This window comes from Suricata suricatta, chromosome 2 (assembly GCF_006229205.1).
Source record: "Suricata suricatta isolate VVHF042 chromosome 2, meerkat_22Aug2017_6uvM2_HiC, whole genome shotgun sequence".
NCBI lineage: Eukaryota > Metazoa > Chordata > Mammalia > Carnivora > Herpestidae > Suricata > Suricata suricatta.
The window spans coordinates 104,841,975-104,855,368 of record NC_043701.1 but is presented as its reverse complement, the minus strand read 5'-3'; the positions used below and the strand labels follow the sequence as shown (position 1 = coordinate 104,855,368).

Genomic DNA, 13,394 nt, shown 5'->3' with positions numbered 1-13,394 from the left:
ACATCTCTTGTCACCCAGAATATGAAACCGAGACGGAGCAATTGCTGTAGTTGTGGTTCGTCAGCCTCCCGCTCTGCGGGACAAGGACCAGCGGCCCCTCAGCCTGTTGACTTTGAACCTCACTGTGTAGTATGTGGGGTCAAGGATGCTTGCGGCCAGGAAAGTAATCTTGTGAGTGGAGTGTGGCAAGGTGGAATTGAGAAGTCGGAAACCTTGGCAGTTTTGGGGTTGATACCTGGAAGGTTTCTCCCCTAATTACGTGTTTGGGTTTATAGATTCTGTCCCCTCTGGGGCGAATTAATGAAGCAGTGAATGATCTCACCAAGGCTATTCAGCTGCAGCCCTCAGCACGGCTGTACCGACACCGGGGGACCCTGTACTTCATATCAGAGGTGAGTTATTTTTGCCTCGAAACGTTTCTTTTGTGATAATAGAGATTTCACTTTTCTGTTCACTTCTGAAAGCTGCTCTTTGATAGATTTGGGTTTGGGGCTGCATAATAATATACTTGTGATATAAGACAGTTACAAAAACCCTTTTTTAGCTGAAATTGAAACCAGTGGAGAAATGTAAAGTACCAAGAGCACATTTTCTTTTGCTTGAACTGTCAACAGTAACTAATTCTAGACCCAGGGGAAAAAAGAAAGAGAAAAGGAGGAGATTTGGTTCATTGACTATACTTCAGCCTTTTCTGCACACGTCAGAACAGGGAAGCAGGTGCATGTGTTACTGATGTGCGTGAAATGGAAAGGCACAGTTTGAATTTCCTTGGGGGGCAAGAGCCGTTACTGGAACCAACATGGCTTCTCAGACTGTAGCTTCTTGGTGGCAGTGACCCAGATCTGGCAAGATTATCTTTTATCATCATAGTGATATTTATGATTACCAGCGTTATTTGTGTGGGTTTACGTAACTTCAGTAACAATTTTCTATTGCAAAAGAAAACATATATGAAAAAAATCTCAGCATAACACAGGTTAACATTGACCTATGGCATAATCATTTTAGAAGTATTCAGTGTAGGGGTGCCTGGGGGGCTCAGTCGGTTAAGCATCCAGCTTCAGCTCAGGTCATGATCTCATGGTTCATGGGCTTGAACCCCACATCGGGCTCTGTGCTCAGAGCCTGGAGCCTGCTTCGGATTCTATGTCCCCTCTCTGTCTCTGCCCGCCCCCCCCCCCACTGTGTTCTGTCTCTGTCTCTCAAAAATGAATAAACGTCAAAAAATTTTTTAAAAACAGTATTCAGTGTAACAAGATGCTAATACTAGAAAATAATTTGTTAAGTTTCTCTTACATATTATGACTTTAATGCTGTTTTCATAAATGATTTTTTTAAATATTTATTTTTGAGAGAGAGAGAGAGAGAGCATGAACAGGGGAGGGGCAGAGAGACTATAATATTTTTGTAGTTGAAACAGTGTATTTAAAGTAAACCTTTGCGGGATTTTCCCTGTCAATTTCCTAAGAAAACCAACTGTTTCAACAAACAGGATAAGCATTCCGCTGATATTTATGGTCATGAAATGTTCCCTTTAAAGCCAGAGGGCATAGAATGACATGGGTTTTCCCTCCCACCAATCAAAAGTAGGAAATGTCTGACTATCTAATGAATCCTACTTTTATTTTTTCCCTTGCTCTCCTTTCTGTAGGACTATGCGACCGCCCATGAAGATTTTCAGCAGTCCCTAGAACTGAACAAAAACCAGCCTATAGCTATGCTATACAAAGGTCTAACTTTCTTTCACAGAGGACTTTTGAAGGTGAAAGTATTATGCAATATGTGTACAGTATAATGGTCCTGCTTTTCTCTCGAGGGTGGGAAGGCTTTAATGGGATTCCCTTGGCCTGTTTGCAAATAACATCTCACATGTCCACCTAATTGGTTTATTTTAGGAAGGAGTTTGAGCCAGTGTTTATTGAGCTCCTACTATCTGGTGCAGACGGGACAAGGATAAAGAGGGGGAAAGAATTCTTTGCACTTTACGCTTAGGAAGGATACAGTTCATCAAGTTCTCCCCGCCCCCCACCCCGCTTGCCCCATGTATGATTTATCATATTGTAAATACACGAAAAAAGGTAATATAAGCAAAGTGCTTTGGAAACAGAGATAGGAAGGATTCGCTTACACTGTGGTGTTAGAGAAGGTTCCAGAGAGCAAGTGGACTTTGTCCTGGGCCCTGTAGGTGCAGTGGATTGGGGGCAGCCATCTGCGTCAGGCAGAGAGAGAGCATGAGCGCTGGTGTAGGACATGGAGGCACGGCCAGTTTTGCGGTGTAGCCGAGAGTCAGGTTTGAGTGTCAGGGAGTTGAGCTGGCAAGTCAGCCGGGGGTAGGAAGGGGGGGGGCCGAAATGTCTAGAGTGCTATGCCGAGCATCTTGACTTTAATCTGTGGGCCCAGAGAGCTGTAAAATCTAGATTTGGGGGAAAAGATGTCATTGAGACCATATCTTCCATTTAGGGTGCAAATTCTGACATGCCAGTGGCTGGGGAGGTTGGGGGCAGAGGACCCCGGGGAGCCCCTGGTGGCTGGAGGCCTGATCGGGCTCCCTGGGGCTCCAGGGGCATGTTTGGAGACATTTCTATCAGGAGCACATTGCTGCCGCCGCCTGGAGATTGCTGTTGGGGGCAGGAGTTGAAGGAAATAGAAAAGGCGTCGTCCACGCCGACTGATGTGTGGAGAGGCAGTGTCACCCCAGCCTGTCCCTGCCTGGGTCTGGCACTCCCTGAGCGTGTTGAGGACTTGCCTTATAATGGGGCAGAGACCTGGCTGGGGCCGAGGGCGGAGCCCTGGTCTCTCACCGTGGCCTCCTCGGCACCCATGGGCAGCACAGGGTCGGAGCTCTGGGGCAGGAAGACAGGCTGGCCTAAGACTCCGCCTGTGTAGGTGAGAAACACTTCATGCCGACTCGCAGGTCAAGAGAGTCTGCAAAGAGAAGGTTGCTCTTTACCTTAACTTTGACAGCTGTGAAGAGTTCAGGGGCGTGTCGTGTTGCTGGCCGGGTGCGCTGGCAGCGAGGATGTGCATCTTGTTACGGAGGGTCGTTCCGAGGATCATGCACATGCTCTTGGGGGAGTAGGCGCAGGTAACCTGTAAAAAGGCCACATGTCGTAAATCCTCAGTGTTACGGGCAGTGCCTGTCACATAGTAGGTGCTCAATAAGTACTAGTAGACTAAATGAATTTTAAGGACAGAGCGTTGGATTTGGAGTTGGAGGGTCTTGGCCAGAGCTTCCGCCCAGAACCCTACGAACTGTCCCACTGGACAAGCTACTTAAGCCTTTTCAGCCAATCCTTCTCTCTGTGTCATGTAGAGATGACTCTGCCATCTACCTCTTGAAGGGGTTCAATAAAATAATGCGGGAAAAGTACTTTCAGAGCTATGAACATGGATCAGGTGTTAGTTATTACAGACCATGTTACATGTGAACATTTGATAAGTGTCATAGACCTTAAAAAAATAACTCCCATCCACAGACTACCAACCAGAGGGAACTGTGGAGATTCTCTTCCTGTCCTTCCTGCCAGAGTGTGGTGGGTGGTCCTCACAGACTTCCCGGCTCCCCCAGGACTGGCCGGCAGCCCTAGGCGTCGAGAGCAGTTATTTGAAATGTGCTATAAGCAACTGCCAGATGGGCTTTTCCAGTTTTATTTTGTACCTGCCTCCATTCCCCTCCCCTTCCCTCAGCCGCCTTAAATTAGGAAAAGCCTTATCATCACAGTGCCGTGTGCAAGGCTATCCCTCGAGCAGCTCACGGAGGAGAGAAACATTTGAAATGCAACAAACACCAGCAATCGGTACCGCAAGGTGAAAAAACATTTCTTAAAGCAAACAAATGCAGACAGAGGGTTTCCCCGTGAGCCATAAAGCCGAGTGGAGGAACGTGGCAGGGAGGGCTCTTTGTGCTACTTGGACTTGAGAACTTTTCAGAAAAGAGGACAGAGACACTACGCACTGCACAGGGTCCAAAAATTAGTTGGGCTTGATCCACTTGATGAGAACCTAGAAACTGTGCTTCTGTCCCACGAGCCCCTCCGTGAGCCAGGCTCGCCCAGCTATGTGGTGCCTTCTTGTCACTGTGCTCGTACATACAGCATCAACAAGTGTAATAGATGGGAACTTCTTTGCACTTTTATAGATCTGCCGTCCGAGGAGCTCAGAGTTATTACGTACTGCCTCACTCATCCCAGCGGCGTCCCCACGAAGTATAGAAGGAGCAGAGGGTGTCCTGGTTACACAGATTGGAGAACTGAGTCAGTGGTGACATGCCTCCCTTCATCTGATGAGCTTAGTGTAGATATCTTTATTTCTCTCGTTAACCGCAGAGGTGGCGTATTAAATGGACCCATGAATCGGAGCTGTCTTTATATCCTAAAGCTGGTCTGCCCACGTCAGCGGCAGTTTAGAAATTAATTAGGTGCATGGGTTGCTTATTTCCTTAATGAGGTCATACGTTAGAAATTATGCAGGCAACATGACATGACAAATTTCGCCACCTTCCAACTTGGCAGATCGATCAGGCACTTTGGATTTCCCTGGGGAAGACACAGTGGAAACTTTTCTCCTGTCTGTGTTGTAAGGATATTTCAAAAATTGTATATTCTGAGCATGTATTTTCTTATCAGTCTTTACTTGGAGAGGTCCCTGTGACTGTTGTCTTCGTGTTGACAAAGCCGGGACGCCGGAGTGATGGCCACCCAGCACGGTGACGGTGGAAGATGGTGGCCCGGATGGGGTGTCGCCCACCCTCGCCGTGCAAACAGACTCTGAGCCAGTTCGTGTGCTTAGAGACCGATTCTTTCGAACATAGCTTCTTTGTTCCGAGTGGCTGCAAATCTTGATTCTGCTGTGTCCCCTCTTTGGCAGAATGAGGTAGAGAGCTGTGCAGTGATTAGACAGGAACCCCGAAACCAAAGCCTCTTAAAAGCTGAAGAGAAATCAGACTTTGAAGAACTGTGGCGTCCCAGCGTGCTGTAAGTGCAGTGGGCAGCATCTCCCCGACGTCCACAAACACCCCAGACTTCCCATGCCCCAGCTGGACTCATCACCTCCCCGACCCAGCCCCCCACCCCCCGATTTCCTCACATTGGCTAACGCTCTTGCCTTCCCTGCCCCCAGGCTCTTCAGCTCCTAAGCTGCCTACACTCCCTTCTCTCTCCCCCCCGCACCCCCCCATGGCCACCGGATTGGGATTCGTAGTGTGCCTTTCAGACTATCTCCTGAGTTTGACCCTTCTTTTCTGTCCTCAGAGACACCGTCTTAGTATGAGCTTTCATTATCTCTTGCCTAAGCTCCTGCAGCCACCTCCTCCCTGGGCTGCGTCCCCCCCCTGTCCAGCCCTCCTGCTCCGTGGTGGCCAGTGGCAGTCCTCTCTAGAGTCAGTATCGTGAGATCCTGTGCCTACTCAAAACCCCCAGTCCTCATTGCTGCCAGGGTGCTGCCCCCACCACAGGGCTTGGCGGAGGCCCCTCCCCTGCTCGCCACAGAGGCCTGGCCCCCCATTTTTCCCCCTCCCCTGCCTCCACCCGTGCACCCACACTCTTACCGTCCTGCCCCCCACCCTGAGCCCCCTGCCACCGCACACCACCGTCCCCCTGCCCAAGATGCCCTCTTCCTCTGCCACCCTCCTTCTCATTCTCCCAGACCCAGGTCAGTTGTCACTTGCCCTCCTGGTGTCCCAGGCTCAGTTAGGTGTTCCTGCCTCTTTATCCCCAGAGACTCTTACTTGTATCTCTCTCATAGCTCTTAGTTTATATCCTAATAACCTGGGTAAGTCATTGGCTTTCTAACTAGACTGAGTTCTTCGAGGACAGAGAAAATGACTTGTTGGCTTTGTGTCCCCGTACCTCTCCTTCCCCCCCAGCACATAGTAGGCGCTCAATACATGTTTGTTGAATTGAAAATGTAGTTGTAAAAAGCCCAGAAGATTTAGACTGTGCCAGGGCCAGAAGCCTAATGGAGAGTAGTCTTTAACATTCGATTGTTAACATTTCTCCGTTCTCATCCTTCCGCTGAGCAGCACACAGTCAGTGGGACTCTGAAATGAGTAGGGTGTGGTCCCCATTGTCACCTTAGAAGGGTTTGGAAGCCAGGCCCTACCACCCCGCTGTCTCCTACAGAGAAAATCAAGAAGTAGGGAATGAATGATTTTTTAAAGAAAAGAATTAGGATTGTGTGCCTACCAAATCACTAAATATTTATTGAGTGCCTACCATGTGCGAGGCATTTGTCATGCTAGTAGTTTTTTGCTATGAATTATCTAATCAGGTGTGAAATACACAGAAGTTTTAAAGTCTTTCTTATGAAAGCCTCTAGAGATACGTTGTGGCCTTTAACTTAACATGCCTTTTCCTTGGGAAATGTGTGAAATATCTTCATCATTTTTTATCACAGTAAATAATCAAGTCATAATGGGAAGCGCATTGAATACAGTTGAAGCCCAGGATGTGTATTGGAAGCAGACTGGTACATTGTAGAACAGTTTCCAGGGGATTCCACAGCGGCCAGGCGCCCTGGCTCACTCCGTCAGCCCCAGACCTGGAGTTGTGCGGGCACAAAGCTACGCCCCCAGAGGCCCCAACCTCAAGGCCTCCGTTTTGTTTTCCTGTTTCTTTGTCCTATAGAGCATGGGAATCATTCACATAGTCAATCTAGGAGCCTTGGTGCTTTTTTTTTTTCTGAACAAACAATTTCACCCTGGACTTGCTTTTTTTTGGTCTCTTTTGCTGGTTCAGTTTAAATCCTGCTAGTTATGATCATTTAAAGTTATTTTATACAGCTAGTAGGCTTACTTTTATTCCATGAAGCCTTTGTTAATCAAAGAAATGGTATTGACACGAAGGTGATGTCGTTACCTAGTGAAGTAGGTGGAGGGAAGCCGTTCTCCCGTTCTGAGAGGAGGAGGTCTTGTCCAGAGCGGGGCCTCTGTTTACTGTGGAGATGAAATCCTCCTGACTCAGTTTGTCAGACTCTCCACCTCTGTTTTTGAAGTCCTCATCTTCAAAAAAAAAAAATCACTCCAAGACCATGTGTATTATATATTTAGTGATTTAAGTGAAATTCAATTTTAATAGTTACTCAAGTGACATAATTTCCTATATGCTTTTTTCAGGAAGCTATTGAGTCTTTCAAAGAAGCCTTGAAGCAGAAAGTGGATTTTATTGATGCATATAAAAGTCTGGGACAGGCCTACAGGTAAGAAAAGTAACGGCAGTCAGGGAAGGAGGGGGGGTGGAGAGTGGGGAGATGGGAGAGCCTCACGGAATAGTGGTATTTGAAAAGAAACTGCATTTCCTCCCCAGAAGAGGTTGTCCTTCTAAATCACATAAGCGTTTATATGCTTGCGGAGAGCTTCTCTGGAATATAGAAAGAGCCACGGATCAGACAATATGACGTATCTGCCATCTTTTAAAACGACTTCACTCTGTATATGTTGGTCTAGAAAATGTTAGTCCTTCAAGGTATATTGTTTTGAATAGTGGCATTAGATGTTGGTTGAGTCATAGACACTGTTGCTTTTCTAGCCAATAAATAAGGTTAATTCCCACATGACTGTGATTCGTTTGAAGATTCCTTTATTAAAAGGATAGAAAATTACGTTTCACAGGATGATATTGATGAGCATCAATACGATCAGTTCCGATACAGCCATAGTGCGCCCCTATCAGGAGGGAGGAGTTGTGCCTTGACCCTGGCGACCTGACTCCTGGTGTTACCCTGACCATAGAGCTACTTTGACCTTTGGCTTACAAGAAGTATTAACTCTCTGACCCAAAAAGGAGATTGCATGGCGTGACAGAAGGCCTCGGGATTCAGGAGTCAAGAGACTGGGCTCCTGTTCCGGATTGCGCATTCCACACCGTGCCTCCTCCACTTCCCTGAGCGTCAGGGTTCTCCCTTGCGAGGTTCTGGAAGAGTAAGGAAAGACACAGCAACAGAGATCCCCTCGGAGCTCTGTGGGGCATCTCACCTGGGAAGGATTGAATTCAAGAGCTTATTTGTTTATTGGAGAAGCTCTCCTAACACTGACTTGAAGGAAGTGTCTTTGCGTTCATTTTCGATTTAAATGATACTTATCCTTGCTGCCCCACAGAATTGTTGGGGACATATATTGAAAGCAGATTTGAAACCACCTAGAGTAGCTAGTAAAGTGATATATAAATGTAAGTGGGTATGACATATTTTTTTAAATATTATTTACAGAAAATAGACCCATGGGACAGGATGTTTTGAAGGTGCTTCTGTTATTTGTAAAAATTTAATAGGTAAAAGAAGACTAGTAATAATCATTTCTACTCTGAAATGATTACCATCTTAAAGTACACTTCTTTCTGATTTTTTAAAAAGTTTATTTATTCATGAGAGAGACAGCATGAGTGAGGGAGGGGCCGAGAGAGAGGGAGACACAGAATCTGAAGCAGGCTCCAGGCTGTGAGCTGTCAGCACAGAGCCCGATATGGGGTTCAAACCCATAGACTGTGAGATCATGACCTGAGCCCAAGTTGGATGTTTAACCAGCTGAGCCACTCAGGTGCCCCTCGTTCTAATGTTTTAAATTACAAAATGATTTACTGGATTTTAAGTGAAGTAACTTCCATGACAGAAAAATGCAATTTTAAGCCTATGAATTTGATTCAGAATGATATACCCGTGTATGATTATAACCTCCATATTTCCCAACCCTTCAAGGAGAAACATGATTTTATTTAAATACTAAAATTTACACACAGTTTTTTAAGGGTTGGAGCTCATCATGAATTGGCGAAAAGGATTTGAGTAAGCACTTGCCATTGGAAATCAATACATTCATTTTCCCCAAAGAATTTCAAGGGCTTTGTGGTTATCCTGTCCCTAGTAAGAGTTGGGAAAAGTAAGTGGGAGGGGATGTGTCAAAGTGTAAAGTGGTGAAAGAGAAAAGGGAATCCATATCGAGGTATGTGACATTCACATGGAGCCGTAATGCTAGGCTAACTTATTCTGTGTGTTCACTGAAACGTTCTGCACTGTGCTCATAACTACTGTCAAATACCTAGAGAACTGGGCAATTTTGAAGCGGCCACCGAGAGCTTTCAGAAGGCACTGTTGCTCAACCAAAATCACGTCCAGACCCTGCAGCTGCGGGGAATGATGCTCTATCACCATGGCAGCCTGCAGGAGGCCCTTAAGAACTTCAAGGTGAGCATCCGTAACGGAGAGGCACTGTAAACAGTTCTTGGAATGTTCTCCCTTCTCTCCCTTTTTAAAAAATTTTTAATGTTTTATTTATTTTTGAGAGAAAGACAGTGTGAGCAGGGGAGGGTCAGAGAGACAGGGAGACACAGAATCTGAAGACAGGCTCCAGGCTCTGAGCTGTCAGCACAGAGCCGGACGCGGGGCTTGCACCCATGAACCATGAGATCATGCCCTGAGCCAAAACTGGACGCTTAACTAACTGAGCCACCCAGGTGCCTCCCCTCACCCCCCCCGCCTTTTTTTAACTGTTTATTTACTTTGAGAGGAAGACAGGGAATTCCAAGTAGGCTCCATGCTGTCTGTGCATAGCCTGATACAAGACTCGGTCCCACGAACCGCATGGATTATGATCTGTGCTGAAATCAAGAGTCGGACGCTCAATGGACTGAGCCATCCAGGTGCCCGTGGGATCATTCTTCAACAAAATTAGTGAAATGACTAGAGAGGAGGGCCCAGAATAACGTTTGTAGCTCAACAAAAAGAAAGAGAACAAAACCACTGCCATGTCCTCTGGACTGATGCCCAGAGCGTGTGTTTGGGCTGATTTAGCCTGGGGGGAAGGCTCTTCTACCACCAGATGGAGGAATGAAGCGTGTACGAGTTATCTGAGCTGTACTGATACTAATAGGGCGCCTTCTCCCTCCGTGCCTCAGCGGTGTCTGCAGCTAGAGCCCTATAACGAGGTGTGCCAGTACATGAAAGGACTCAGCCACGTTGCCATGGGACAGTTTTACGAAGGAATAAAAGCACAGACTAAAGTTATGTTGAACGACCCTCTTCCAGGCCAGAAGGCAAGCCCAGAGTATCTGAAAGTGAAGTATCTCCGAGGTAAGCCACAGAATTGCTGAAGCATTGACTGCCGATGCCCGGAGCTGTGTAGAGCATATTGCTCATCTCTCTTGTTTCGTACGAGACAGCTGAGTCTCAAAGGCACTAGGGTGATGTGAACAGAGCCACCCCTTGGTGGACTGGAGAAGGCCCCTGTCTTCTAAAGACTAGTCCCGTACTTTTGTCTACCACTTCCTATGGAGTCTTTTCTCTTTAAAGTTAAAAAAGTTAAAAAATTTTTCCTCCAATCCAAAAAAACCTGTATTTGGAGCTAAATGTGACAATCATCTGGGTATCGATGGGTCACATCACATCTGGTCTAGAGACTTAGGAGTCATAGGAAAGTAACATTTTCTGAGGTGTTTTGCTCCTAAATCTAAATTTGGTAGCTTTAAAAAAAATTTTTTTTAACATTTACTTTTGAGGGAGAGACACACAGACACAGCTGGGGACAGTCAGAGAGAGAGACACAGAATCAGAAGCAGGCTCTAGGCTCTGAGTAAATGGTCAGCACAGAGCCTGATACGGGGCTTGAACCCACGAACCGTGAGATCATGACCTGAGCTGAAGTAGGCCGCTTAACCAACTGAGCCACCCAGGCGCCCCAATAAATTTGGTGGCTTTGACGTATCTCCTTCTTAACAGAATTCTCACCTGCTTTGGAGACATTCCGTTGGGATGAGCAAGAAAGCAAATCTTAATGTCATCTTTTGATGAGTCAGAATCTCACCATTTTTCTGCTAGACATAACAGTATTTTTGTTTTGTTGTTTTTTTCATTTTGTTTTAAAGTGAGTTTTTTTAATTGAAGGATACTTAACGCACAAGGTTAGATTTGTTTGAGGCACACAGTGCGATGATTCGACGAATCTGTACACGGTTACGGCAGTGTTTTTGTTGTTCATGCACAGCTCAGATCTTTACTCCCCCTTTTCCTCTTTGTCGTCATGCACCCTCTCGTACCACTACTGCCCAACTGTGAAACTTAGGAGCCCTGCAGTTTTAAGTTTTTAGTAGTCACATTAACAAAGGAAAAATTAACAGGTGGAATTAATTTTAATAATATTTTATTTGATTCGGTGCATGCATAATATCAGTTTAACTTATAATTATTATGGAAACACTATTCATTAATATCCTTAGATATTTTACATTTTTTTTACTAAGTCTATAAAATGTGTATATTTTATACTAACAGTACATCTTTATACTTACACTGGATGCTAAGTTTTTATTGGAAGTTCTTTGTTTTTTTACTTCTTTTTAGTTTTTTAGAAAGAGTGTAGGGGAGGGGCAGTGAGAGAGGGAGAGAGAGAGAATCCCAAGCAGACTCCACGATGCCAGCATGGCGCTTGACATGGGGCTAGAACTCCCAAAACCGTGAGATCACGACCTGTGCCAAAATCAAGAGTCAGGTGCTTAACTGACTGAGCCACCCAGGCACGCCAAATTTTTGTTGGAAATTCTTAATTTAAAATCCTGCTTTGTAGAATTTAAAGTTGAAAAAGTAGACTCATACATGTGCATTGTTCCAAATATACTGAAGTTTTCTAATAATGGAATCAAATATCAGTTTTTAAGTTTAGATGAATTAAATTAACATTTAAAACACAGTTTCTCGGTTACACTGGCCACATTTTCAGTGCACTAGGTAGGAGGCTGGGAGCTGCCTCCTGGACGGCGTAGCTACTCTCTCTAAATCACGATTTCCTTTTGGTCCCGGGTTAGAAGAACGCGGGAGCTGTGGACTGAAGGAGGGCCACTCCACACCCCAGTCTTTTCCCGCACTGCTTCTGCAGAGATAAGCGGCCGTCCACTGATGAAATCACATCCACAGTCCGTTGATTCATGTCACTTGATAGGGAACGTGGTTTCTCCAACTATGCAGCCAACAAGTGATACCTTCGGTGGTGTTCACAAAAAGATGATGAAAAAGTAGCCAAAGTGGAGCCTGATTGGCTGGCCTCTATGTGACCCGGGTAATCTGAGTTACTCTGTATCATGTAATAGTAGCGACTTATTAGATTTGGGTCTCCATTTAGAATTCTCGGAACTAACAGTTTGTTACAGAGCATTTGCCTGATAGCCAGCAATAAAAAATACTTCTTGAGCGATGTTTAGGTATGTCAGATCTCATTTCCCGTCTGCAGAGTATTCTCGGTATCTTCACGCACACCTCGATACTCCCCTTGCGGAATATAACATTGATGTGGATCTTCCTGGGAGCTTTAAGGACCACTGGGCTAAGAGTCTGCCCTTCCTCATCGAAGACTACGAGGAGCAGCCAGGGCTGCAGCCCCACATAAAGTAAGTGCTTGCAGTAAAAATGACCTTTTTTTTTTTTGCTTCTTCATGACTGAACTATGAGCTTATCATAGTTCGTATCATATCACTTACTCAGTAAATGGCTTTCTATCCATGTTTCTCAGGTACTTATTTTTGCATTTGATATGTCTGCAAATATTTCTTTTAGTTTGTACGGCACCTTGAAACTTACCTTTGGATATCGTCTCTCCCGCTAGACTGACCTTCCCTGCTAATTGTATGCAACCTTCAACTTCAGATGTCCTTACTGGCGGTTGTTGATATGCATTATTATGACCATGTTACTTATAAAACAAATGACAGGGGCACCTGGGGGGCCCAGTCAGTTAAGCGTCCGACTTCAGCTCAGGTCATGATCTCACAGTTCGTGAGTTCGAGCCCCATATTGGGCTCTGTGCTGACAGCTCAGAGCCTGGAGCCTGCTTTGGATTCTGTGTCTCCCTCTCTCTCTGCCCCCCCACACCCCTCCCATGCTCTGTTTCTCTCTCTCTCCTTCAAAAATAAGGAAACATTAAAAAAATTAAAAAGCAATAAAATAAAACAAACTACTTAAAGCCAAAAGTTTGAAATTATGCTGTTGGTCAGCTACTGCTACATTATGATAAAACATACAGACTAAAGGGCTATCCCATTACAAAAACAATTAGAATAGAAATTAATTTCTGGGAATCTAGCAGTGCCTTAAAAATTAAGAAAAGTCTGCAAAGATCAATCCCCTCATGAAGAGGGTGCAGATTCAAACTGGAGTGGTGAATGATAAGCACATTCGAAAGGCAGTAAGTGCCTGGAGGTACAGGCATCTAACAGCCACTGCAGTGGAATGCCTTGAGGTGCTTGCTAAATGTGTCTATGGAGGTAAGCAGCCCCATACTGGGGAACCCTATTCACAGGATCTCCACAGGAGCAAATGCAAATCCTGCGTGGAAAGAAAGTAGTGCCAATTTGGGGCCCAAGTATTCCGACAGATTAAGATCATTAGAATGAGAGTCAAAAACCAAGATCACCAAAACC

At 45.5% G+C, this 13,394-nt stretch overlaps 1 protein-coding gene across 1 annotated transcript in view; it reads left to right on the top strand.

Annotated features, from left to right (window-relative positions):
* The window catches only part of TTC13 (tetratricopeptide repeat domain 13), a 71,254-nt gene that overhangs the window by 36,706 nt on the left and 21,154 nt on the right, over positions 1–13,394 (top strand). Inside the window, exons 7-12 of the mRNA XM_029919349.1 lie at positions 276–392; positions 1,652–1,762; positions 7,112–7,194; positions 9,033–9,174; positions 9,885–10,059; positions 12,209–12,366. Coding sequence (XP_029775209.1) covers positions 276–392; positions 1,652–1,762; positions 7,112–7,194; positions 9,033–9,174; positions 9,885–10,059; positions 12,209–12,366 — 786 coding nt within the window. The remainder of the gene's footprint in view (positions 1–275; positions 393–1,651; positions 1,763–7,111; positions 7,195–9,032; positions 9,175–9,884; positions 10,060–12,208; positions 12,367–13,394) is intronic.